This window comes from Stegostoma tigrinum, chromosome 16 (assembly GCF_030684315.1).
Source record: "Stegostoma tigrinum isolate sSteTig4 chromosome 16, sSteTig4.hap1, whole genome shotgun sequence".
Lineage (NCBI taxonomy): Eukaryota > Metazoa > Chordata > Chondrichthyes > Orectolobiformes > Stegostomatidae > Stegostoma > Stegostoma tigrinum.
Genome location: NC_081369.1, coordinates 64866716 through 64890929, shown reverse-complemented (window position 1 = coordinate 64890929; position 24214 = coordinate 64866716). Strand labels below are relative to the sequence as shown.

The window sequence follows — 24214 nt, the reverse complement described above, 5'->3', positions numbered from 1 at the left end:
ACACTAATTCAGCAATTATTCCACTGAGAAGTTCTTCTTCCTAATCTGGAATTATTGGTGGCTGCTGATTAATAAACATCCAACTTGTGAAATACTTAAGAATGAAATCCCATGTTAAAAGTATTTAATTTAAAGATCCAACATGTAAATATTCATTTGTATTTATACTTTATGGCTCTTTTGTGCTGTGTTGAGTTCCGACTTGTATACAAATTGATTTAGGACTGTACTCAGGAACGGAACCTGGGGACTGCCTGTATGTGGGTAGTTATCATAGGAGTTATCAGATGAAATTGCAAAGCCACCTGTTCTGCAACTTCTTGAATTGTAATCCACTCTATTTGTTGAGGCAGATAATCTCACATCTTGATTGGAATTTGAGGGGACTTCAATGGTGTCAGGTGAAAACCCAACTGAACTTGACAGTGTTGTCTTCATGTTTGATTAGCCGACTGAATTCATCATTTCAGCTCAGGCCTAAACGTTTAAAATTCATTATTGACAAACAGAGAGTGTATTCCCCTGTGTTGCCAGCCGTATGACCTTGTCAATTCTCCAGTGTACCTTTTGAAACGTTCCCATGTCGGACTTGCGTTTCAAAGGCAATCTTTATGGTTGATCAAATCCATGTACCGATCAAGAAATCCAGTTAGTCTCATTCCTTTTGAGATTACTCTTTTCTCTGCTTCCACCACACTTTTGATGCAGAGAATTTTTTCAAAAATTCATTCTTTTTTTTTCAAAAAAAATCTCCAATGTATTCACCCTGCATCTGTGTCCAGGATCTAGAACTTGTGGGTTCTTTTGCACTGCATCATCAAGTAATAGGAACAGTTTTTATTTGCCTTTAATAATGTGTCAAATGTCCGTCAAGTTCCTTCGCCTCAAGGCAAATGGACTGATGTGCAAAACTAACTGTTGCTAAAATCTACCATCCCTGGAAGCATCCTTGTCAATTTCCACGTAACCTCTCAAAGAATGCCACCATTTTTAAAGTGTGATATCCTATTTATGACCTAACCAGAGCTTTGTTCGGGTCCAGTATAAGTTTCCTGCTTTTGTACTCTCTACCTCTGTTTATGAAGCTCGGGATCTCCAATGTTTGGCTAACTACAAACTCAGTGTGTCCTGCCACCTTCAAAGATCAGTGCACGCTGTCGAACTGTATCAGTTCAGTTGATATTGTCTGTCCCTTATGCCAAGGTTCAACACCTCATTCTCCACATATAAAGTTCCATCTCTTGCTTATCTTCCAATTCTGCTTTATCTTTGTTCTGTTATAGTCAATGAATATCATCCTTAAATCTCCAGATTCAGTATCATCAACAGATTTTGAATTTTATCCTAGATTCCTCAATCCGTGAGGTAGAAATATATTTGATATGTTAAAAAAAAGCGACTAGACTGGAATTGAAGCAATAATCTATTTGGCTAGTTTAAAAACTTAGATTTAGGAGTTGGGCAGAACTTCGCCAAGATATTGGAGCTTATTTCAATGCTTTGTGATTGCCGATTCGAGTTTGCCAGTACAGATTATCCCATTCTTCTATGAGATGCTGCAAAACTCACTTCTGTTTGTTGTCAGCAGACAGATCTTAGAGCATCTACCAGCTGTCGAACTCAAAACAAGAATCTAAATTAGAATGTAAATCAAGAAGATTTAAGGGTTAAATCTCTCATCTGCACAATTAATAAACTGTAAATGAGAAGCAGAATACCATGTGTGTTGGCAACCTGAAAATGTAAACAGAAAATGCTGGGAATAAGGTTTATAGCAGCCTCTGTAGAGGGAGCATAATGATTGTTGAACTTTGGATCCTGATAATGTTAGATCCTCATCTAATTATCAATACCTGAGTTAATCTGTTTTGTTTTTCCGTACTTTTTTTAGCCCGTGATGTTTACGCAGATTAATTATTTTCAACCAATCATTGAATGCTTGATATTGGTATTTTTCCAGAGGGTAATTATAATAATAATGGTAACTGGAGAGTTTCAGATATGTTGTTCTTTGGTCTTTCATTTTCTGTCATGACAGTCAAGGTGATGGTGTCACTGGTCGTCAGTTATGTAAAACTAAATCTGCTTTGAAATGACAACATGAGTTAAACATAACAATTTTGTTTCCATTTCTTTTCTGTCTTCATTGCTTCACTGATGTTTTTAACCCTTGAAGTTTAATTAAGTGGTGGTTGTTCATATTGAAACCAAAATGGTGAATACTGTCAAGCCCCCTTTTGTCTTTGAGGGCATTACTGTTGAAAATGGTCCATTTCTTATCCATTTGCAGGTGTAAATCTACATTGTAGTCATCTGTAAAAATACCTGGCTAAGTTGTTTGTCCCTCACCTTCCCCCAAACCACAAGAGGGACGTTATGGCTCTGGCTGAAATTGACCAACGTTGGAATTGAAGTGATGGTGCTTCATGTGTGTGGACCAGTAAGACTGCCCTAATCGTAGGGTTTGGCAAATCCAGAGCTATCAACCGTAGGAATCATCCACTCGTTTGAGTAGTGATTTCTATTTTGGATAAGTACATGATTAGGAAAGATTTGGAGGGCTATGGGCCAGCAGCAGGCAGGTGGGACTAGTTTATTTCGGGATTATGTTCGGCATGGACTGGTTGGACCAAAGGACCTGTTTCTGTGCTGTCTGACTACGAACAAGGCTGTTTCACACACCTCATAACTTGGTTACTTGAGTTTAGAACTGTCTTGATCTCCAGTTCTTACCCACTTTTTCAGGGTGAAGAGTTGTGCAGAGGTTGCCATATTCTCTTTGGAAATGACCAGTGGGATGGATTCTACATTGGACAGGGGCAAAATAACTTGGGTACATATTCAAAAAACCACCTTCTACAGTACAATCTGTCATGGAAGGTGATCTGAATATTTTCTATAACTGATGTGGCAAACAGTACTTGCATTTTGATGCACCTGTTCAGAATTTGTTCTTCCTGAAATTCCATACTATCTAGGAAATTGTTATTATTGAAGGAATTGAGACACCCTAACTTAAAATCTTCATTCATAAATAAAGCAGCCTCTGCATCCGAAATTATGGCCCAGTTCATCTTGACATTTTCCAAGGCATTTAAAACTTGTCATTTTGACGTAGATGAGTGATCATTGTTAGACTTTTTATTTGCCTGTGTAACAGCAAGTGAGAGATGCAGTTTGGCTTGTGAAACTCAACAATCCCCAAATCTCTCAAAGCTCTGTTTGTAATTTTCCCCACTAATGATACAAATTTAACCTTCAGACTGTGTGACAAGTATTTCAGTTCCAAGCATGGATATGATATCATTGTTTTGTGTCCGATAGTTGAGAGTTTGTAATCCTTGAATCTGGATTTTACCTTTGCAAATGGAAGTTTTAGAGCTTAACAAATAATTCTTAAGAAAGCTTGTCAAGTGGAGGAGGGGTGTTTTGCTTTTTATTGACTGTATTAATGGATTCTGATGTAGCAGTGATGGCAGGATCTTTGTAATGTTTTATCTCTTTTTGAATTCTTCCCCTTGTTTTTGTTACTGGATACGAACAGGAGGTCCCTCGTCATCTTTCAACAGCAACAAAACCAGCTTCGCATCACTCACACAGACCAGCTCACTGGCTTCGACCGCCAAACCCGATACAGGTTCACTGAAATTGCAGTTAGCTTTTCAGGGTAAAGTCTTTAACATATTGAAATTAAAAAGAAAGTAACTGTAAAATTATGTGCTGAAAGTATCCATTGAAGAGTTTGAGAGAAAGGGCATCTATCAAAGTTGCTGTATATTTCCAACACTGCAGTCTCCCCTGCATTATCTGAAATGAGTATTATGAAAATGCACCAAGGCCCTCTGAAGTGATCAGTATAAATTGACCACCTTTCACATTTGTATGCTTTTTCTTGCTGGGGTTTTCATGGGCTGAGTATTCTTAACTATTTTGCCCAATGTGGTGCTTGCACATGACAAAGTCTTCAGCCACATCCCTCAATAGCGATCTTGGTATCCACCCTGACGTCATCTGCATCTATTACGGGGATGATTGGCTTGATATTGGTATTGGGAATCCTGCTTTTACTTATCTCCTGCCTAACTGAAGACCCCAAGTGTGAATTGAATTCTCTGTTCGGAATTAGCTAGCTCAGTATAAAATGCAGAAGTAAATTTGAGAGCTTTTAGGTTTGTAAAACCTAAGTATTGTTTGAAACCAGCACATTTAACTGTCTGATACATTCCAGGAAGCATTATGTCTTTTTTAAAATTTATAGCAAGTTAATCTCTTGCAGGTGGATGAGATGGATTGTCCCCTGAGATTGCAAATGCAGTCGAGTTTCCACAACTGTAGTTAACTGTGCCGTTATTTTATTTGAGAGAGTTAAACTTCTCCAGCTTTTAATTTTGTTAGGTAGTTCATAAGATCGACTGAACAATGGGACTTGAGCAGTTAGAACAAATCATAGTATAGTGTGAAGTCTGACACTGTGCATAATGATCCCATCTGAAACAGGACTTATACAGAGTGTTATGATCATGTTTTTGCACTGTTGACTAGGTGCAGAGGTGTGATCTCATGAAAGAGCCAGAATTTAAGATTGCGATAAGGGAGCCAGGGAGATGTTTAGTTTTGTTGCATGAGATGCTTCAGAAATGGAAATTTCCTGCAATGATTAATGTTTGATCTGAGGCAGTGTTCCTGGCTTCCTGCTCGTTACCCGGTACTTTTGAAATGAAAAATGCAGTTCTTTATTCTTAATTAGGTTGGCCTTTGGAATTCAGCAAAACCTAATTCTTCTTTGTATCCTCCACTTTTCAAGTCTACTGCCTTCAAAAATATCCACTTTTGATACATCCCATTTTACAATCCACTCTCCTAGCCCAAGCCACACTTTGCTCAAGCTTTCCAGTATCTGGACTCCCATGTTTTTCTTCATGTCTGGCTTCTGAGCTACTGCGGCATTGAAACAGTGCTCATGAAAGCCACAAATGGCGTCTTAGGTGACACTGATCCTAATAAACAATCTCTTCTCTCTCTCCTCTACTCACCTGCAGTTTTTGACAGAGTTCATCATACCACTCCTGTATCACTACTGTGTAGTCCACAACCACCTTTCTAAAACTGTAACCTCCAGACCCCGAAACATTTCTGGTCACAGTTTTTGAATTGTTCCCTTCTGTTAACCATGATGAAAGTAGTACTGTATGATGAATATATTGTATGCAGACAGAAAGGAGGAATGGAAGTTCTTAGACTGAGGAGTGAGAACCTGTTTCAGACAGTTCATATATTTCTGACTCGCTCCTCATGGACATTGGCTGCAGTTTGAGAAACTGATGTTAACTTCTCAGATCCGTGTTCAAGCAGTGAAGCCTTTAAGATGAATGAAACTTATATTTATAGATTTGGAAATTGTCATTCTGAAACCTTGCAGACTCAGCCTGTTAGCTATCAACTGTCTTAGCTACAAATGTTTGCAGTGTACCACTTGTGTGTCTGGCTGTCTCTAATGTAGCTTTTGCTGCATTCTTTTACAGGCCGATCAAGCCCAAAACTGGATTCAATGAGGAAAAGTCCAACAATGGAACAAGCAGTGCAGACAAATACTTCTCAGGCCCCCGTGGGCAGGAGGAGTCCTGTGTTAGCCAGACCTCTGCCGTCAGTTCACCATCACAAACCAACAGATTCCCATGATGCAAGAAAAAGTAAGATTTGAGTTCATGTCCAATAGATAGTTGTAGTCTAAACCAAACAAACTGGTAAATGCTTAGTTATTGCCTGTGTTTATGCTCCTCCACTTTATCCATTTGAAATGTGCAAAAATTTGGTACACTGCTGCTGTATAACAGTACTATCCGCAGTAGAGATCATGTGAAGGTTTATCTGCTGTGAAATGATTCTGTTCTGCTCTAAATGAATAGTCATGCACTTGTTGGCAGAAGTGTGCAATTAACAAGTGCATTGGTTTCTTTTTGTTTCAATTTGCTCATGGGATGTGGGTGTCACTGGCTGAGCCAACATTTATTGCCCATCTCTAGTTGCCACTTGAACTGACTGGCTTGCTGGGGCCATTTCAGATGGCAGTCAAAAGACAAACGTTGTTATGTATGTGGAGCTACATGTAGACCAGGCCAGGTAAGACTAACCTTGAAGGACATTGGTGAAACCAGGAGTTTTTATGATCATTGACGATGGTTGCATGTTTTATGTAGTGGCTAGTTTTAAAGTTCAGATATCATTGATTCAGATTTTTTTCATCTGTTATGGCGAGAGTCAAGCACTTGTCTCCAGACCATTAGCATGGATCACTGGATAATAAATCCAGTGACAATACAACTGTATTGCCACCTCCCCTGTGTCCTTTTATTTTTGGCTCGTGATAAATCCTCAGCAGTAAACTGTGCTAAGTCGTAGTTCCCAGTCAGTTGTGTAATTTACATTTATATCCTGAATTTTATCCTCTTTCCTACAGGCTAAGACACATTTTTAGATTAGACAATTTTAAGAAGCATTCAAAGATATGAGAAGAATCGTGGTCCAATTTGAAGACAGCAGCTTTAAGTTACTGACTGTTGAACAAGTATAAGTACAATTGTGAAGGGTTGTTTTGGCTTCTACGGATGTAAACATAACACTTTTTGTGTTTGTGACAATAGCATATGACACAAGGATTGCATAACGCCCTGTAGAGAATCAGAGAAACCATCTTAAATTGCTTTGGATCTTTGATATATAAATATGAACCTGTTGAATCTTCATTTGTTATCCAGTGTTGAGAACTTATCAGGATTGAAGTTTGTATTTTGAGAGATCAGTACATTGACTTTCTTTTGATTTCTGTCTAATAATTAAATGAGAGAACTTACAGCTTTGCGTGCAGAAGGTATGAATTAGTTTGATCTTAGAACATAGAACTGTACAGCACAGTACAGGCCCTTTGGCCAACAATGTTGTGCCAAACTTTTACCTTAAACCTAAGATCTATCTAACATCCAACCCTACCTTCTACTATCATCCATATACCTATCTAATATCCACTTAAATGTCCCTAATGAGGCCAATTCCACTACCCGTTCTGGCAATGCATTCCACGCCCTGACCACTCTGAGTAAAGAACCTACCCCTGACGTCTCTGCGATATCTACCTCCACTTACTTTAAAACTATGTCCCTTTGTAAAAGCTACCACCACCCAAGGAACAAGTCTCTGGCTGTCCACTCTATCTATACCTCTGATCATTTTGTACACCTTTATCAAGTCACTTCTCCTTCATTCTATAGAGAAAGGCCCTAGTGCTCTCAACCTTTCCTTGTAAGACCTTCCCTCCATTCCAGGCAACATCCTGATAAATTTCCTCTGCACCTTTTTCCAATGCTTCCACATCTTTCCTATAATGAGGCAACCAGAACTAGACACAATACTCCAGATGTGGCCGAACCAGGGTTTTGTATAGCTGGAGCATAACTTCACGGCCCTTGAACTCAATCCCTGAAAGCCAATATACCATATGCCTTCTTAACTCTATCCACCTGGGTGGCAGCTTTCAGGAAAATGTGCACATGAACCCGAAAATCCCTCTGCTCCTCCACCCTGCCAAGAATCTTTCCGTTGACCCTGTTTTCTGCTTTCAAGTTTGTCCTTCCAAAATGAATCACCTCACAACTTTTAGGGTTAAACTCCACCTGCCACTTCTCAGCCCAGCCCTGCATCCTATCAATGCCCTTTTGTAACCTAGAACAGCCCTCCGTACTATCTACAACTCGACCCAGTTTCATATTGTCTACGAACTTACTAATCTACCCTTCCACTCCTTCATCTAAATCATTTACAAAAATCACAAAGAGAAGAGGACCCGGAACAGATCCTTGTGGTACACTATTTGTAACTGAGCACCATGTTGAATATTTTCCGTCCACTACCACCCTTTGTCTTCTAAGGGTCAGCCAATTCTGAATCCCATCTGCCACATTTCCCCCGTCCCATGTCTCCTTACTTTCGGCATGAGCCTACCATGGGGAACCTTATCGAACACCTTACTTAGATCCATGTATACCACATCCACTGCTCTACCTTCATCCACATGTTTGGTCACCAATTCAGTAAGTTTTGTGAGACATGATCTACCCCTCAAATCCATGCTGACTATCACGAATCATAATGCGCCTATCTCTGATCATAAATCCTGTCTCTGAGCCCTTTAATAATTTGCCCACTACTGATGTAAGACTAACTGGCCTCTAAGGTTTTGGAGTTGATCTGTAGCTTGGGTTGTGGGTGTTGAGGTTGGCTGGCTTGCCAAGCTGATTTGTTGTTTGGCAGACGTTTCGTTACCATGCTTGGTGACATCCTCAGTGCAGCCTCTGAAACGTTGGTGTGTTTTCCCGCCTGGTTTTTAAACTCTGGGGTCCATTGCGATGGATTGCCTCACTTCCGGGTTTCCTCCGTAGTGGAATGTATATGGGGTCAAGTTCAGTGTGTTTATTAATAGCATGCTTCCAGGAATTCTTCTGCTTGTCTCTGCCTAGCCTGTTGCAGGATCTTGGTGTTGTCCCAGTCAAAGTTGTGGTTCTCCTTGTCCATGTGGATTGAGATGAGTGAGTATTGGTGGTGTCTCTTTTTTAGCCATTTGGTGTTCATGTACTCTCCTTGTTAGTTTCCCTCCTGTTTGTCCGATGTACTGTTTCTTGCAGTCTCTGCAGGAGATTTTATAGATGAAGTTGGCCCTGTCCATGGCGGGGAGTGTGTCTTTAGTTCCGGTGAGCAATTGTCGTAGGGTTGATGTGGGCTTGTGTGCCTCTCTAATGCAGCGGTCGTAGGAGTCTTGTGGTGAGTGCCAATACGTCCCTGATGTAGGGTTAGTGTGATATGTGTGTCGGGGAGTGCAGAATCTTTCTGATGCTGTTCGTGTAGGCAACTCCTGACCCAGTTCTTTGGATATCCATTATCCTTGAACACTTGGAAGAGGTATTCTTCCTCCTCTTCACTTAGTTCCGTGTTGCTGCAGTGTGTTGTTGCCTTTTTAAAATAGTGTTCACACACAGCTTCATTTGTGTGTGCTGGAATGGTTACAATTGAAGCTCAGTACCTGGTCTGTGTGTATGGCATTTTGGTGTTCTTTCGTTTGCAGTTCCCCACTTGTTCCCATTTTCTTGCCAATTTGAGCATGTTCCACCCATTGGTCTCTAAGGTTTTATAGTAGATCTGTAGCTCGGGTTGTGGGCCTATAATTTCCGGGGTGATCCCTATTCCCTTTTTTTGAACAAGGAAATGACGTTTGCCACTCTCCAATCTTCCAGCACTATACCTGTGGACAGTGAGGACGAAAAGATCATGGCCAAAAGCCCTGCAGTCTCTTCCCTCGCTTCCCATAGAAACCTTGGTTAAATCCCATCAGGCCCCGGGGACTTATCTATCTTCCAGTTCCTCAAAATTCCTAGTATGTCTTCCTTACTAACATCGAACTCCTCTAGTCTAATAGCCTGTTTCACGCTCCTCCCCTGCAACTTGGTTCCCCTCAGTTGTCGATACCGAAGAAAAGTATTCATTACAGACCTCTCATCTCTTTAGGCTCTGTGGACAAATTCCCTTTACAGCTCTTGATCGGCCCTACCCTTTCTCTGGTCATTCTCTTATTCCTCCTGTACATGTAAAAAGCCTTGGAGTTTTCCTTGATTTTACCTGTCAAGGTTTCCTTATGCCCCCTTATAGCTCTCCTGAGCCCTTTCTTCAGCTCCTTCCTGGCTAACTTGTGTCTCTCTGGAGCCTTTTCTGATCCTTGTTTCCCAAACCTTATGTCAGCATCCTCCTTCCTCTTAAACAGTCGTTTGACCTCTCTTGAGAACCAAGGCTCCCTCGCTTGACTGCATCTTCCCTGCCTGCTAGGGTCAAAATTATTGAGTGCACGCAGTATGCATTCCTTAAACAATCTCCACATTTCTATCGTGTTCTTTCCTGACAGTGTGTGTTCCCATTTTCTAATACCCAGTTCTTGCCTAACAAAATTATTATAATTACCCTTCCCCCAATTATAAACCTTACCCTGCTGTATGTACCTATCCTTTTTCATGGCTGTTATAAAAGTAACAGAGTTATGATCGCTACCGCCAAAATGCTGACTTCCAACAGGTCTAACACTTGACCTGATTCATGCCAAGCACCACATCCCAAGTGGCCTCTCCTCGTGTTGGTCTATCTACATACTGTGTCAGGAATCCTTCCTGAATGCACTGGACAAAATCCACTCGATCTAAAACAACTAAAAAGTTTCCGATCAGTGTTTGGAAAGTTGAAGTCACCCCATGACTACAACTGTGACTTCTCCAGTATCTGCTTCCCAATCCACTCCTCCACTTCTCTGCAACTAATAGGGGGTCTGTTTTTTTAAAAAAAGTCCCCAACAAAGTGACTGCTCCTCTCTTGTTCCTGACCTCAACCCAAACTGATTCTGCAGACATATCATTCCAAACTGCTTTTCATTGGTGGCCATACTAGCCCTGACTATTTTCTGTCTTGATTGAAACGCACCTAAAGCTTATTTTCTATGTTCTCCTCAGCAGTTTTGAGAGTCTTTGTACCAGCAATTTTATTGCTGTTTACCACCTTGTGTTAGATTTTGAGGTATAATTACATAATTGCTTAGGTACTGAAATGTAAGCCTTATGAAAGACTTGGAAAATAACATTTTCATCAAATTTTAGGTCAGCATCTCACCTGAACCTGAAGAGGCAGCATTATTCACTGCAGTTTTGTCTTGTTTTAGTTTTTGAATCTCAAAAAGGCCTACGGCCAGAAAATGATCACTTTAAGAGTGAAAATCGGGAACCAAACAGGAGGCCATCAGGTATGTGACTTTGTTACCATCCAATAATCGTTTCTTTGATCTGTGACCTAATTCATTGTTGGGTACATCTGAGTGAGAATGTTGGTCCAGATGCAAATGGAGAGACAAACAGGGCTGGGCAGTAAATGGGAATACACTTGTACCTGCTCCTAACTTCCTGGATGTGGTCTCTGGGGAGATGGACCTGTTTGCCCCTGACTTTTGGGGTGTTAACGTACTTGTATTATGAGATCTTGTGTCGATACAATGTTGTGCTTAGCATAAGGCTGCATTTGCTGACTTCCAGGAGTATGTATGGTAGCAACATAATTTGAAATAATTTGAAGTAAGTGGTAAAAACTTAAATGTTCCAAATGAATAAAGAAATGAAAAAAAAAATTGGTGAGAAGAAAACAAACTTACATAAAATAGAGTTTTAATGAAGGTTATATTGTGCATGCTCATCTAAGACAAATCAGAGGAGAGTATACACGGTCCAAGTTTACCATCAGATGGTGTCAGCAATTGCATGCTCTCAGTATAAACTGGGATTCCAGGTCAGGTATTTGACAGAGTCACAATCAGACAATCAATACTTTGGTGTATGTCATCTATGAAAGTTTTAATGTGTCCCATTGAGATTTAAATCTGATGGTATTTCATATTTCAGTAACTCCTTTATTCAAAAAGTGTTGGATTACAGGTATGGCTATGAGGAAAGCTTAAAGTTCTCCAAGAAAGATGAGTTCAGGTGAGATGTTGACGTAAAATTTGATGAAAAATGGACTTAGAAGAAGTTTATAAAAGGTGTGTTGAGAATTGGGAGTTTTTTTAACATGTCTTGGTACAGCTATTCTAGTTGGAAGCATACTTTGCAAGTATCCACCCCTTGTATGATAAGCCATTTCTGATCACTGTGTCTAAAATATTGCTGATTACTCAGCATATCGATGCCAACAATCCCTCTCCCAGTTTGGCTGGCTCCAATCTTCCCCACCTAGTGGTGTCCAAAAGGAACTGTTTTCCTTTTGTCTCCGTGATCTGATTACCTTCCATCACAGTCAGTGTCTCCAATGATGAGTTGTTTCATCAATGAAACTTTGTTTTGAATTCCAAGTGATCACGAGGGTGATTTCATTATGTTTTTTCAAACATCATTTGTACAAAAAGGTTGCATAAATGTAATTTTCATTGATGGAAAAAGCTGGCTGGAAGTTACGGTTTTCAACTAATAATGTGGAACTAGTTAACAGGTTTAAACAAGGTACAACGAGGTGCCAAGAACAAGATGTATTTCAAAAAGCCAAAACAAGCAATGACTGTTTGGAGTTGGAGAATCATGGCAAGTGAATGAGATTACTTACAAAAAAGGCTTCCAGTTTGAATAAGTTTTTAGAATTGCAGGATGTTTTAGATCTGTTGCTGGCCTTGTAGCTTTTGGTGACTTGTCCAAATTTAACATTTGTGCAGGAAACAAGTGGCTTTAATTTTAACTCTTAAGCATTAGAGTTTGATGTTCTTCCCATTTAATTTTCACAAGTTCAAAAATAAAAAATAATTTTGGGGACAGCTGGCCATTATGTGCTGAACTTAATCGAGACATTTCACAAATATGAGACTCTTCAAAATGTAAACAACTTTTAAGTATTTTAATTTCAAGTATCTCCTTTTCTGGGTATTTGATGAGAATTGATTACTTAGGAATTTGATGCTGGTGTATGATTTTTGTTGAGTGTTGTGCTAATTCCCATTCTGACCTGCTCCGCTAACAAGTGGCTACCTCTTGCTGGGGCTATTGCAAGCGTGTTTTGTCTTTGATTTGAGATCACTGTAATGTATATTTCCTTTGTTCATATCACTGAGTGGGAATTGGTTTGTAAGTCCTTGAGTGGTTTCATGTTTCAACACCAAGTTTCAGGTATTTTTAATTTGCCTGTTCAGACATATAGGGTTAGGCAATAACTGCTGGCTGAGCCAATAATTCCAATGTTCCTGTTAACCTTTCCTTTAACAAACTTTTTAAAAAGACCTTTGTGGTGGGGTAAAACTTCAACCTTAGTACCGAGGAAGGGCCACTGGACCTGAAACGTTAACTCTGATTTCACTTCACAGATGCTGCCAGACCTGCTGAGCTTTTCCAGCAACTTCTGTTTTTGTCATTTTACTACAAGTGCACCTCTGCAGTTGCTCAGCGAAGAATTCTTATTACTTAGATTTTGAAAGTTTGTTTGAAAGCCTGTTAGAGCCTGCCAACTTTGTGCACACAATCCTGATTTGACAGATTTTCCAACTTGCCTGTTTTGTGGGCAAAGTGAGCTTTGGGATGACGTTCAAGACTATAGTTTAATCTTTGTTTGGTAATGTGATTTTGAGCTACCTACATAGGGATTGTATGAAATAGTAGATGAGTAAAATTGCCTTCTTGGATCGCATTCTTCCACAGGAACATATTGACTTGGGTTATTTACGCTGTTACAAATGGACACCTGTGGATGGAACACTTTAACTGAATAATGGGCTGCTGGAAGTATCTTAAGAAACCATGTCTTTATTGTAATAATCTTTAAAGACTCAACTGTAGGCACTTTGTTTCTGCACTTAGCAGTTAGAGTCAAAAAGTCATATGGCATAGAAACAGGCTGTTCAGCCCACCATGTCTGTGCTAACCAACAAATGTCAAACCCCATATTCCCATTGACTGGCACTTGGTCCATAGCCTACTGTGACTCAGCATTTTAAATATTCTTCCAGATGTTTCTTGAATTTGACGGTACATGTCTGTGTTTGTTCTTCAGTGCTCCCTGGGACTAGCATGCATTATGTATGTCCTTCTTCCCCTTAATAAACCTCCCAAAATTCCATCTCCCATTGCTGCGCCCATTTTATCAGCTGATCAATGTCAAGCTGTGGCCTTAGAAATCAGTGTTGTTGTTAATATGTCATCTGCAACATACAGTTTAAAATATTCCTCACATTTATGTCTTTCATGTGCATAACATAACAGCAAGGGTCCCCTCACTCATCACCCTTTGTAAGCCAGTTTTGGAATGTTTTTGCTGACTTACCATGGATTACATAAGCTTCTATCTTTGGCGCAGTCTTTCATGTGGGACCCTGTCAAAGGCCTCACTGAAGTCCATTTAAAACACATCTGTTGCATTACCCTCAATATATTTAGTCACTTTTTCAAACCGGATCCTCAGACAGGATCTCCATCCAACAGATCCCGGCTGACTATCTTTGATCAATCTCTGTCTTTCCAAGTATTGATTAATACTGTCCTGCAGAATTTTTTCCAATAATTTTCGTACCACTAGTGTCAGATTAACTGGTTTGTAATTACCTGGTCTATCCCTGCTGCCATTTTGAACAAGGGAACCACATTAGCTATTCTCCAGTCATCTGGTAACTGGGGCAGCAAAGTGTTAAATATAACCACCAGGGCCGACAGTCTCCTCCCTTGCTCCCCATAGCAACCTACGATAGATCTCATCGGGTCCAGAGGATTTCTGAACCGGCTTCCTGATGCACTAACATTTCTTCTACTTGTTATCAGGGGGTCAGGCTGTCAGGCGAGGGCGTGGTGGGAGCCGAGGAAGGGGAAGATTCACCGTAAGAAGAGACGGCCCAATGAAGTTCGAAAAAGACTTCGACTTTGAGAGTGCAAATGCACAGTTTAACAAAGAGGAGATTGATAGGGAGTTCCAGAATAAGCTGAAACTGAAAGGTAATGTTTTCTTCTTTTGAACCTTGTGTTCACTGAGGCTACAGTTTCCATATAGCATTGTTCACAGCTGAGGCTCTTGGTATTTTTGCTGTTTATATACATTGTCATTGGTGCCCTTTGACTTTGACTCATCTTTAGCACTCTGACTCCCACATACTGGCTGCGTGGGAAAACCAGACAAAATGGCTAATGTATTCAAAGGCTACGATGGCTAAGCATAGAACGCTATGAGCCAGGTTTTGGAAAATGGGATTAAAACCAATTACAAGGCACAAGCCAGGATGGTGATGGAATATTCCCCACGTGCCTAGATGAGTGCATCTCCAACAATACTCGAAGCTCAGCACCATCCAAGACAAAGCAGGCCACTTAATTGACACCACATCTACAAACAATGAATTCCTTCTATGCTGTTCAATACCTTATTAACAGCAGTGTGTACTATCTTTGAGATGCACTGCAAAAATTCTCTAAAGATCTTCAGAAACTCTCAACCACTACTGTCTGGAATGAGAGAGCAGCAGATACATGGCAGTAACCTTGCCTACAAGTTCCCCTGTGAGCCACTCACCATCCTGACTTGGGACTGTGTTGCTATTCGTTCATTGTCATTGAATCAATGTCAGGACTCCTGCATTAACACTGAGCAGCATGAAAAGAGAGTTCTGTCGCAGTCCTTCAGAAGCAATGTTAATTTGATGCTGATTCCAGTCTGCTCTGATATCCTAATGAGACATTAAAGAAACTTTTTCTCTTCTTGCCTTGGCCCATGTGCAGTAAAATATATTTACTGCTTAAGTTTGTTTTCTCTATTGCAATTGACTACAGGCAATTTACTTGACTGTGTGGTACTCTGGGATGTCTTGATGTTGTGAAAAACTTAAGTCAATTTAGTATGTTTTAAGAAGCTTCTTGAAAGAGGAAAGTGAAGTGGAGGGGAGTAGGGAAAGGTGTTTGGAGATATTGAGGTGGTGGTGGTGAGCTGCTGCCTTGAAGCACTGCAGTCCACATAGGGTAGGTGTTCCAGAGCTTGGACACCAAACAACTGTAAATCCAAACACCAGTGGTGATGCAATACAGCTCAGAGCACAGATATGAGGATTGGGTTGTGCAGACGATTAGAGACGGGGAGGACAGAGGCTGTGGAGGAATTCACACATTTGAAAATTAAGGCATTGCTTCACTAAGTTTATGTAGGTCTGCAAGCACAGGTTGATAGGACAGTGGAACTTTGTGCGCGTTAAGACACAAGCAGTTGAGCTTTAGATGATCTCATATTTGTGAACAGTTAGATGTGGGAGTTCAGTCAGGAATGTGTTTGAATAGTTGAGTTTACGGAGAAGAGCAAGAGTAGGTCATTGAATCCTTCAACCCCGCTCCACAATTCATTAAGATTGTGCCTGATGGCCAAGTTCAGTACCATAGTCCGCTCCCGCTCCCCCTCCTCACATACCTCTTGAATCACAAGCTATATCTCCCTCCTTGAAAGCAGAATGTTTTGGCCTCAACCATTTTCTGTAGCAGTGAATTCCGTGGGGCCCCCACTGATTGAAGAAATTTCTCCCCATCTTAGTCCAAAAGGTTTACCCCTTATCTTTAAACAGTTGATCCCTGGATTTGGATTTCCCCAACCTCGGGAACATCATCCTTCCATCAAATCTGTCTCATCCTGTGTTGGAATTTTATAGGCTGCTTTGAGATCCCTCTCATTCCTCTAAACTCCAGTGAATATCAATCCTAACTGACTCCAACTCTCCTCATATATCTGTCCTGCCTTCCCAGGAATCAATATGGTAAACCTTTGCTGCACTCTCTTTAGCAAGAATATCCTTCCTCTGATGAGGAAACAAGAACTGTGCACATTATTCCAGGTGTAGTCTCACCAATGCTCTGTATAATTGCAGCAAGACATCCTCGTTCCTTTCACTATGACAGTCGACGTACCGTTTGTCATCTTTACTGCCTGCTGCACCTGCGCGCACGCTTTTAGCGGCTGGTGCACGAGGACTCCCAGGTCTTGTTTATCATTTCCCTATCTTAATTTACAGCCATTCAAATAAGTTGCCTTCCTATTTTTGCTACCAGAGTGGACAATCTCACATTTATCCATATTATACTGCTTCTGCCATGTATTTGTTACTCACTCAGACTGTTTAAATCACACTGCAATACCTTTGCATTCTCCGCCCAGCTGACCTTGCTATCAGCTTTGAAGTGTCTGCAAATTTTAGCCGAGTCCTGAGAGACCACTGTGGGGATCACCAGCGAGTAAAATCTTGGAGGCAGAAACAGTTAGCCTTCATGATGCATGTATGACTTCAAGAGCTCATCTCTCCCTTCAAATATGATATCATTGTTGCCAACAGATTGACATGATCTTGGACTGCTGCCAGAGAGAAGGATAATGTCAGTAATTGGGGAATGAAGTTTGGAACATGAACTGCAAACACAAGCATCCATCTTTGCTTTTCTTATTTGGAGGAATTTCAGCTTGAGCAATATCATATGTCAGGTTAGCAGTCTGATAATTGAGCAAATGGGGTTGAGGTCAAGCTGAGTAGCATCAGTTTATGTGAGAAACCTACCACTTGGCCTTTAAATGATGCTGCTGAGGAGCACAGAATGTAGATGCAAAGCAGAAGGGTGCCAAAGATCTATCCTTGGTAAGTACCAGAACTAACAGTGAGAGAGCAGGAGGAGAAGTCGTTGCAAATGAATTTCTGGGTGATGTGGAATCAGTAGTATCAGATGTTACAGACCGCTAGAAAGGACAAGGAGCAAAAGTTTAGGTTCTGGGAAATGACCAGGTTATCTGTCGGTGATGTATGTTGAGAAAAAGGATGTTAACATGGATGTCATGGAGAACACCTCTGCTCCAACTTGGTGTCTACCTAAAACCTCAGATATGATCTTGATTTAATGTTTCATCCTAAAGCTGGCAGCTGTAATTGTGCAGCATTCCTCATTACTGCATCAGTGTCAACCGAGATGTGTGCACAAGTCTGTTGAGTGGAATCAATAACCTTTTGACACTGACGCTCAACCTACTAAGCCCTGGCTGACAGCATTGAATGTCCTGCTGTAGACTGATCAGGACTAGGCCAGTTGTTTTTTGGGATTAGTTAAGTAATTTGATGCAAGGGATTTTCCAAATGTTGCGTGACTTGGTGATTGAGTTTCTCCAATCTTGGTATATGAACTTTAGAATCTGTGTAATTGCTGATATCTAGATAACCACAAACTACTTGGAACGTTCCAGCACAAATCACTTGTTATATCAGGTCAGTACCATTGTTCCCTTCTGCTTGAATAAATCAGCCTAACCCTTCTTGCTCCTGTTTCACTTTAATATTCCTTCTATGCAAACTGTATATTTCTTTTAGTGATTTACAAGAGTGGTTTCAGGAGTGAGTGACTTTAGTTATGAGGATAGATTGAAAAAGTTGGGACTGCTCTTCTCGCAGACAAAGAGGTTGAGAGGAGATTGGAAATAAGTTTTCAAAACCATGAACCTGCTGGATAAAGTAGATAAGGAGATGTTCCCCCTTGTAAAAGAAACCAAAATGAGAGGCCATTGACTTTAAAATGATGTGCAAAAGAAGCAAGGGTGATGCGAGAAGAAGCTTTTTCATACAAGTAGTAATTAATATTGGTATCGCTTCCTGGAAATGTGGATGCATATCAAAATAAGGCATTCAAGGGGGACATTGGATGGTGTACAGGGATATGGGAAAGGCAGGAGGTTGGGACTAGGTAATAAAACCAGTGCAGGCGCGATGGACTGTAAGGCCTCCCTTTATGCCGCAACAATTCTGTAATTTTATGGCAGAGAATTCTACACGCTAACCAAGAGCTAGCAAGAACATTACGTGCTGGAGTCAGAAACAACACACTGTGGATGTAGAGGAACACAGCAGGTGAAGCATCATCAGAGGAGCAGGAAAGTAGTCATTTCAGGCCAGGACCCTTCATCAGTCCTCCACAACTGCACTGTATTGACTCTGCACTCTAACCACTTCTCCCACTCTGTTTTTCAATTAGCCATGGGTTTAGTCCAGCAAACGTAATTTCAAAACTTAATCTGTGTGTGTTTTAACTGTTGTTTACAGATGTTGGAGTAGCACAGATGCACATGTGCTTATTGCACGTGGGAAAGCTCATCAGTTTCCTTCACTCAACTCTTTGCGGTTGAAATGTTAAAGCTCGATCCTGTTTATTCTCTCAATTGGATAGAATAGGTACTGTGGAACTGTTTTTGAAGGAAGAGCAAAGGATTGATACTTAATCTGTCAACCAGCATTAATAAAGCAGTTAACTAGCTATTGAGATAACAAGGTGGAGAGCTGGATGAACACAGCAGGCCAAGCAGCGTCAGAGTAGCAGGAAAGCTGACGTTTTGGGCCTAGACCCTTGTTCAGAAATGGGGGAGGGGAAGGAGGTTCTGAAATAAATAGGGAGAGAGGGGGAGGTGGATAGAAGGTGGAGGGGAGGCAGACAGGTCAAAGAGGAGGGGGTGGAGCCAGTAAAGGTGAGTGTAGGTGGGGAGTTAGGGCGGAGATAGGTCAGTCCAGGGAGGACAGACGGGTCAAGGGGGTGGGATGAGGTGAGTAGGTAGGAGATCGGGGTGGGGTTTGAGGTGGGAGGTGGGGATATGTAAGAGGAGGAACGGGTTATGGAGGCGGGGACGAGCTGGGCTGGTTTTGGGATGTGATGGGGGAGGAGAGATTTTGAAGGTTGTGTAACTAGCTATTAATACTTCTTTGTTTAATGGGATGTGGCAAAGTCAGCATTTGTTGCCCATCCCTAATTTGCCCTGGTCTAAGTGGCTTGCCAGGCCATTTCAGAGGTCAGAAAGAGACAGCCACATTACTCTGAATCTGGAGTCATAATACCATGTTGGGAAAGTGAACAGATTTCCTTCCCTGAAAAACTTTAGTCAACCAGACATGTTTTTAGCACAATCGGTGATAATTTCAGGGTTACTGTTATTGAGACTAGCTTTATTTAATTGTGTTTAAATTTCACTAGCTGTAATGAAGTTTGAACCTACGTCCCCAGAGTCATTGCCTTTAGTGGAACCTTGCTGTCTGTGAATTAGCTGTCCTGTTCTTGCATTAGAACAGTGGTAATATTGGAAAAACACCTCATTGGCTTTAACACTTTGGGATATCAAGTTTTGAGAAGATTTTGTAGCTCAGGTTGAGGTTCTGGATGTGAGTTTGCTCGCTGAGCTGCAAGGTTAATTTTCAGACGTTTCGTCACCGTGACGAAACATCTGAAAACTAACCTTCCAGCTCAGCGAGCAAACTCACATCCAGAACTTTGGGATACTTGTTAGGTTGTGAAAGATGTAGAAACATTTAATAGTTGCTTGATTTGTGAATCAGTGGTTTAATTTTTTATAATTTAATGATTTACTTTGCTGTTGTGGTGTTAATTGCTCAATGAACTTTGACGTCCTCTTGTTTCTTGTCAGATGATAAACAACCTGACAAAACAGAGAAGGCTCTAAATGGTGAAGATAAAGGTGACTCAGGGATTGAAACGCAAAACAGTGAAGGAAATGCTGATGAAGATGAAACTTTAGGACCGAAATGTTATTACGACAAAACCAAATCTTTTTTTGACAACATTTCCTGTGATAATGAAACCAGGTATTTATTACCTGCCAAAAATGGCAGCTTTACACCTGTGGCAACTTAGCATTCAGATTTCACAGTTGCAATTTCCTCTCCTGTAAGTGTGAAAGTTGCAAACTTGACGTGGGTGATGTTACTGTGGAGGATACTGGGGAAAGAAGATTGTCCTGATGTAGGAGGGATTTACACTCTGCTGTTGCAGTGCTGAGTTTTGTAATGTCCTTCTGTTAGAATTATCTATTTGCTGGACTGCAGCATAGTACAGATGGTGCCTGGATTAATTTATCATCCAGGCTGTGAATCTTTGGAAATGAGAAGCCTTCAGAGGAAAAATAGTTTGAGAAGACAGCTCACCATCAAATTTTCAACTAAGACCATAGTTGGTAATAAGGGCAAGCCTTTGCAGTGACGCCCATACCATGGGAATGAATTTTTTTTAAACCATAGTTTTCATTTGAACAAAAGACAATACAATCAAGGAATGTAGTTCCATATGTGTAAAAATAAACTGAGGTACAAACATGATCTAATTAAGAGGCTCAACAGACTTGGACTGAATGGCGTTCTTCTGTCACTAATGTGCACTGTTGATTTACATTTGGTGTGCCTGCACCATAACTCTCTCCTTAGCTATTTCTCTTCCAGAGATCGGAGACCGACATGGGCTGAGGAGAGGCGGATAAATGCAGAAACATTTGGAATACCACTGCGCCCAATGCGTGGCCGGGGAGGCTTCAGAGGACGAGGAGGTTATGGATATCGGGGAGGGCGGGGCCGTGGAGGAAGAGGGAATTATGGTCCTCCCCGTGGTGGTTATCGTGGAGGTTTCAGAGGAGGGCGTGGAGGAGGCAGAGAGTTCTCAGACTTTGAATACAGGGTAACTTGAACGTTTGTAATTGCATTTTTTAAAAAATGTGTAATAACTGCAGTTCGGAATAAGTTGGATCTTTGCAAATAGGAGGTGGCGTCAAAGTTTCTTGCTCACTGAGTTGAATTTGTGACTCTTATTTTCTAATGGTTTTTACAATATGTGGAGGAATCCAAAACGAAGGGACAGAGATAATAAAACCAAAAAGGAATTCAGAGCCAACCTTCTTTACCAGGCAGATGGAACCAGGAGGTTGAGGAGACTAGCATAGGTCCATTTAAAAGTGAGGTAGATCATTAGATTCAGAAGAATGGAATGGGAGGATACAGTGATAAGTTGGAAGGAAGCTCATAGGAACCATGGTATCTAGCATGGACCTATCAAGATTATAGTTAGATGCTAAAGGGGATTGACAGTGTAGATCTAGAGAGAATGTCTTCTTATGAGAAAGTCCTAGTTTTGGATAAGGGATAGCAGTTTTAAAGCAGAGATAAGGTGAAATTACTGCTCTCATTGGTACATGAATCTTTGGAATTCCCTACCCCAGAATGTGCTGGATGCTGGGACATTGAGTAAATTTAAGGAGGAGGTAGAAAAATATTGAATCAGGAAAAAGTTGAAGAATTATGGAGAATGGACAGCAAAGTGGAGTTGAGGCCAAGATGAGATCGGCCATGATTGTATTGAAAGGTGTAAGGAGCTAAATAGTCCACTTGTTATTATAAAATGGTCCAACAAGCCACTCAGATCAAGATCACTTAGGAATGGGTAACAAATGCTCGCATTGCCAGCACCACCCACCTGTCAACAAGCACTCAGTGAAGATGGGAAGTCATATAGAGGTTGTACAGGTCATTAGTGAAGCTTCTTCTGGAATACTGACCTGTTTTGGTAACCCAGTTACAGGAAAGATATCATTAAGCTGAAGAGGGCTCAGAAGAGATTTACCAGAATGTTGATGGATATGGAAGGTTTGAATTAGGCTGGATAAGCTGAGACTTTTTTCACTGGGGTGTAAGAGGTTTAGAGGCACCCTTATAGAAATTTATAAAATGAGTTATAGATTGGGTCACTGGCAATGTATTTTCCCTAGGATGGGATATTTCAAGACTGGGGCATATTTTTAAGGTGAGAGGAGAGAGATTTTAAAGACATAAGGGGCAAATGTTTTTTTGGAGTGAAATGGGGCAGGAGCAAGCAGATGGGACTAGTGTAGTTTGGGATTATTGTTCAGCGTGGACTTGTTAAACTGAGAGGTCTGTTTCCGTGCTATATGACTCTGTGACTGGCAATTTGAAACTAAAATGAGAAATGCTGGCGCTCGCACGCTCTCTGTCTCGCTGTAATAAAGCCTAAAATGTTGCAGGTGGTTAAGTAAGCTTAAAATTTATCATCAGCCCCAACTTAAAGATGCATTTCACCTTTTCTCTTCACAGAAGGATAATAAAGTTGCTGCATAGTATGCAAACTGGATTTCCCTGAAAAAGGACTTTAGATCTACACAGTCCAGAGAATTTGTTTAGTTTCAAACTTATTTTTGACAGCAAAAGTGAAGAAATTAATTTGCTGTACATCTGTCACCAGCACTGGTATTTACGTGCTTGACATCAAAAGGGAGAACATGCAATATCTTATTGTGCAGAAGGTTCGTCTTTACAATGTTGAGCATTAAATATTCGTCTTTGAAATAGCAGAAGGAAATTTCTAAATGTATAGATACGACTAGTATGTTGGAGCTTTCCAGTATTTTTGCATTGATAACGAGAGTGATTTCTTATTACTGAAAATGTTTGATAAAAATGCTGTCAGTTGCAAGAAATACTGTATGCAGCTGGCCATCTACTGTGATTGCAGTCTGACTGATACTTTACAGGAAACTACATTGAAAGCTACTCAAATTTATTTTTTCCATGGAATGATAAAATTTAGCTTTAATCTGCGTAGGACAAAACATAATACTTAATGCGCGCTGGACATTTTTTATGGAGAAAAAGTAAAATCAGAACATCTTTCATGACGCAAGACCCCGGAGATGACTCTCCTGAGTTTAAAAAAAACTTTCTGGTGTCTGTCAACTGTTCTTTGTTCTTTGTTTTATGAAACAAATTTTTCATTTCGAACAAAAAAGTTAAATTTGTAGCTTTTTTTTAAATTGAGTAAATTTAGCTCAGAGATACAAAGCAAAAAGGGATCCAAAGAGGAAGAATTTTTCAATTTATATAGCCATGTGAAACTGATTTTGAACTTCACTATTGACGTGTAATATATAGTGTATAGTTAGTACCCTCATAAGGTCTTACCCATAAAAAGGTGCTTGATCATATGAGATTAGTTTTCCGTCACTGTCATTTTTCATTTTCCGTCTGGTTCCTTGCTATGCTTATCACATAATAATAGAGTAACTATACACTAAATATTATTAAAAACTAAGTAGTGTCAGTGAGTTTGAGGATGTAATTCAATCACTTAGGTCTTTGCTCTTGGTTTTCATGATATTCAAATTGCTTGACTTGAATTACACTCCTGGTACTAGCTGTGGATCTGATCTATTTATTTGAAATTACAGACTTTGGAAGGGGTGGGGGAGGGGAATGGCACATTTGGATACTTGGCTTGAACCCCAGGTAATCTCGCGCTGCCTCTCTCTCTCTGTCTCCCTCTCTCTCTCTGTCTCCCTCTCTCTCTCTGTCTCCCTCTCTCTCTCTGTCTCCCTCTCTCTCTCTCTCTCTCTGTCTCTCTCTCTCTCTCTCTCTCTCTCTCTCTGTCTCTCTCTCTGTCTCTCTGTCTCTGTCTGTGTCTCTGTCTCTCTGTCTCTGTCTGTGTCTCTGTCTCTGTCTGTGTCTCTGTCTCTCTGTCTCTCTGTCTCTCTGTCTCTCTGTGTCTCTCTGTCTCTCTGTCTCTGTGTCTCTGTGTCTCTGTGTCTCTGTGTCTCTGTGTCTCTGTGTCTCTGTGTCTCTGTGTCTCTGTGTCTCTGTGTCTCTGTGTCTCTGTGTCTCTGTGTCTCTGTGTCTCTGTGTCTCTCTGTCTCTGTGTCTCTCTGTCTGTCTCTCTCTCTGTCTGTCTCTCTCTCTGTCTGTCTCTCTCTCTGTCTGTCTCTCTCTCTGTCTGTCTCTCTCTCTGTCTGTCTCTCTCTCTGTCTGTCTCTCTCTCTCTCTGTCAGTATAATGCTTTGGAAT

General features: G+C 40.8%; 1 protein-coding gene across 4 annotated transcripts in view; it reads left to right on the top strand.

Moving 5' to 3' along the window:
• LOC125459805 (protein LSM14 homolog A-like) overlaps positions 1 to 23877 on the top strand; it is a 71459-nt gene extending 47582 nt beyond the window's left edge. The window contains exons 4-10 of one of the 4 annotated variants that reach the window (XM_048546679.2): positions 3545 to 3667; positions 5523 to 5690; positions 10745 to 10825; positions 14361 to 14531; positions 20008 to 20185; positions 20816 to 21047; positions 22475 to 23877. In XM_048546679.2, the coding sequence (XP_048402636.1) occupies positions 3545 to 3667; positions 5523 to 5690; positions 10745 to 10825; positions 14361 to 14531; positions 20008 to 20185; positions 20816 to 21047; positions 22475 to 22498 (977 nt within the window). In that variant the 3' untranslated portion in view covers positions 22499 to 23877. Of the gene's footprint in view, positions 1 to 3544; positions 3668 to 5522; positions 5691 to 10744; positions 10826 to 14360; positions 14532 to 20007; positions 20186 to 20800; positions 21048 to 22474 lie in introns of all 4 variants that reach the window. The other 3 variants (XM_048546678.2, XM_048546682.2, XM_048546681.2) reach the window with 3 other exon arrangements.
• Positions 23878 to 24214: the final 337 nt, after the last annotated feature.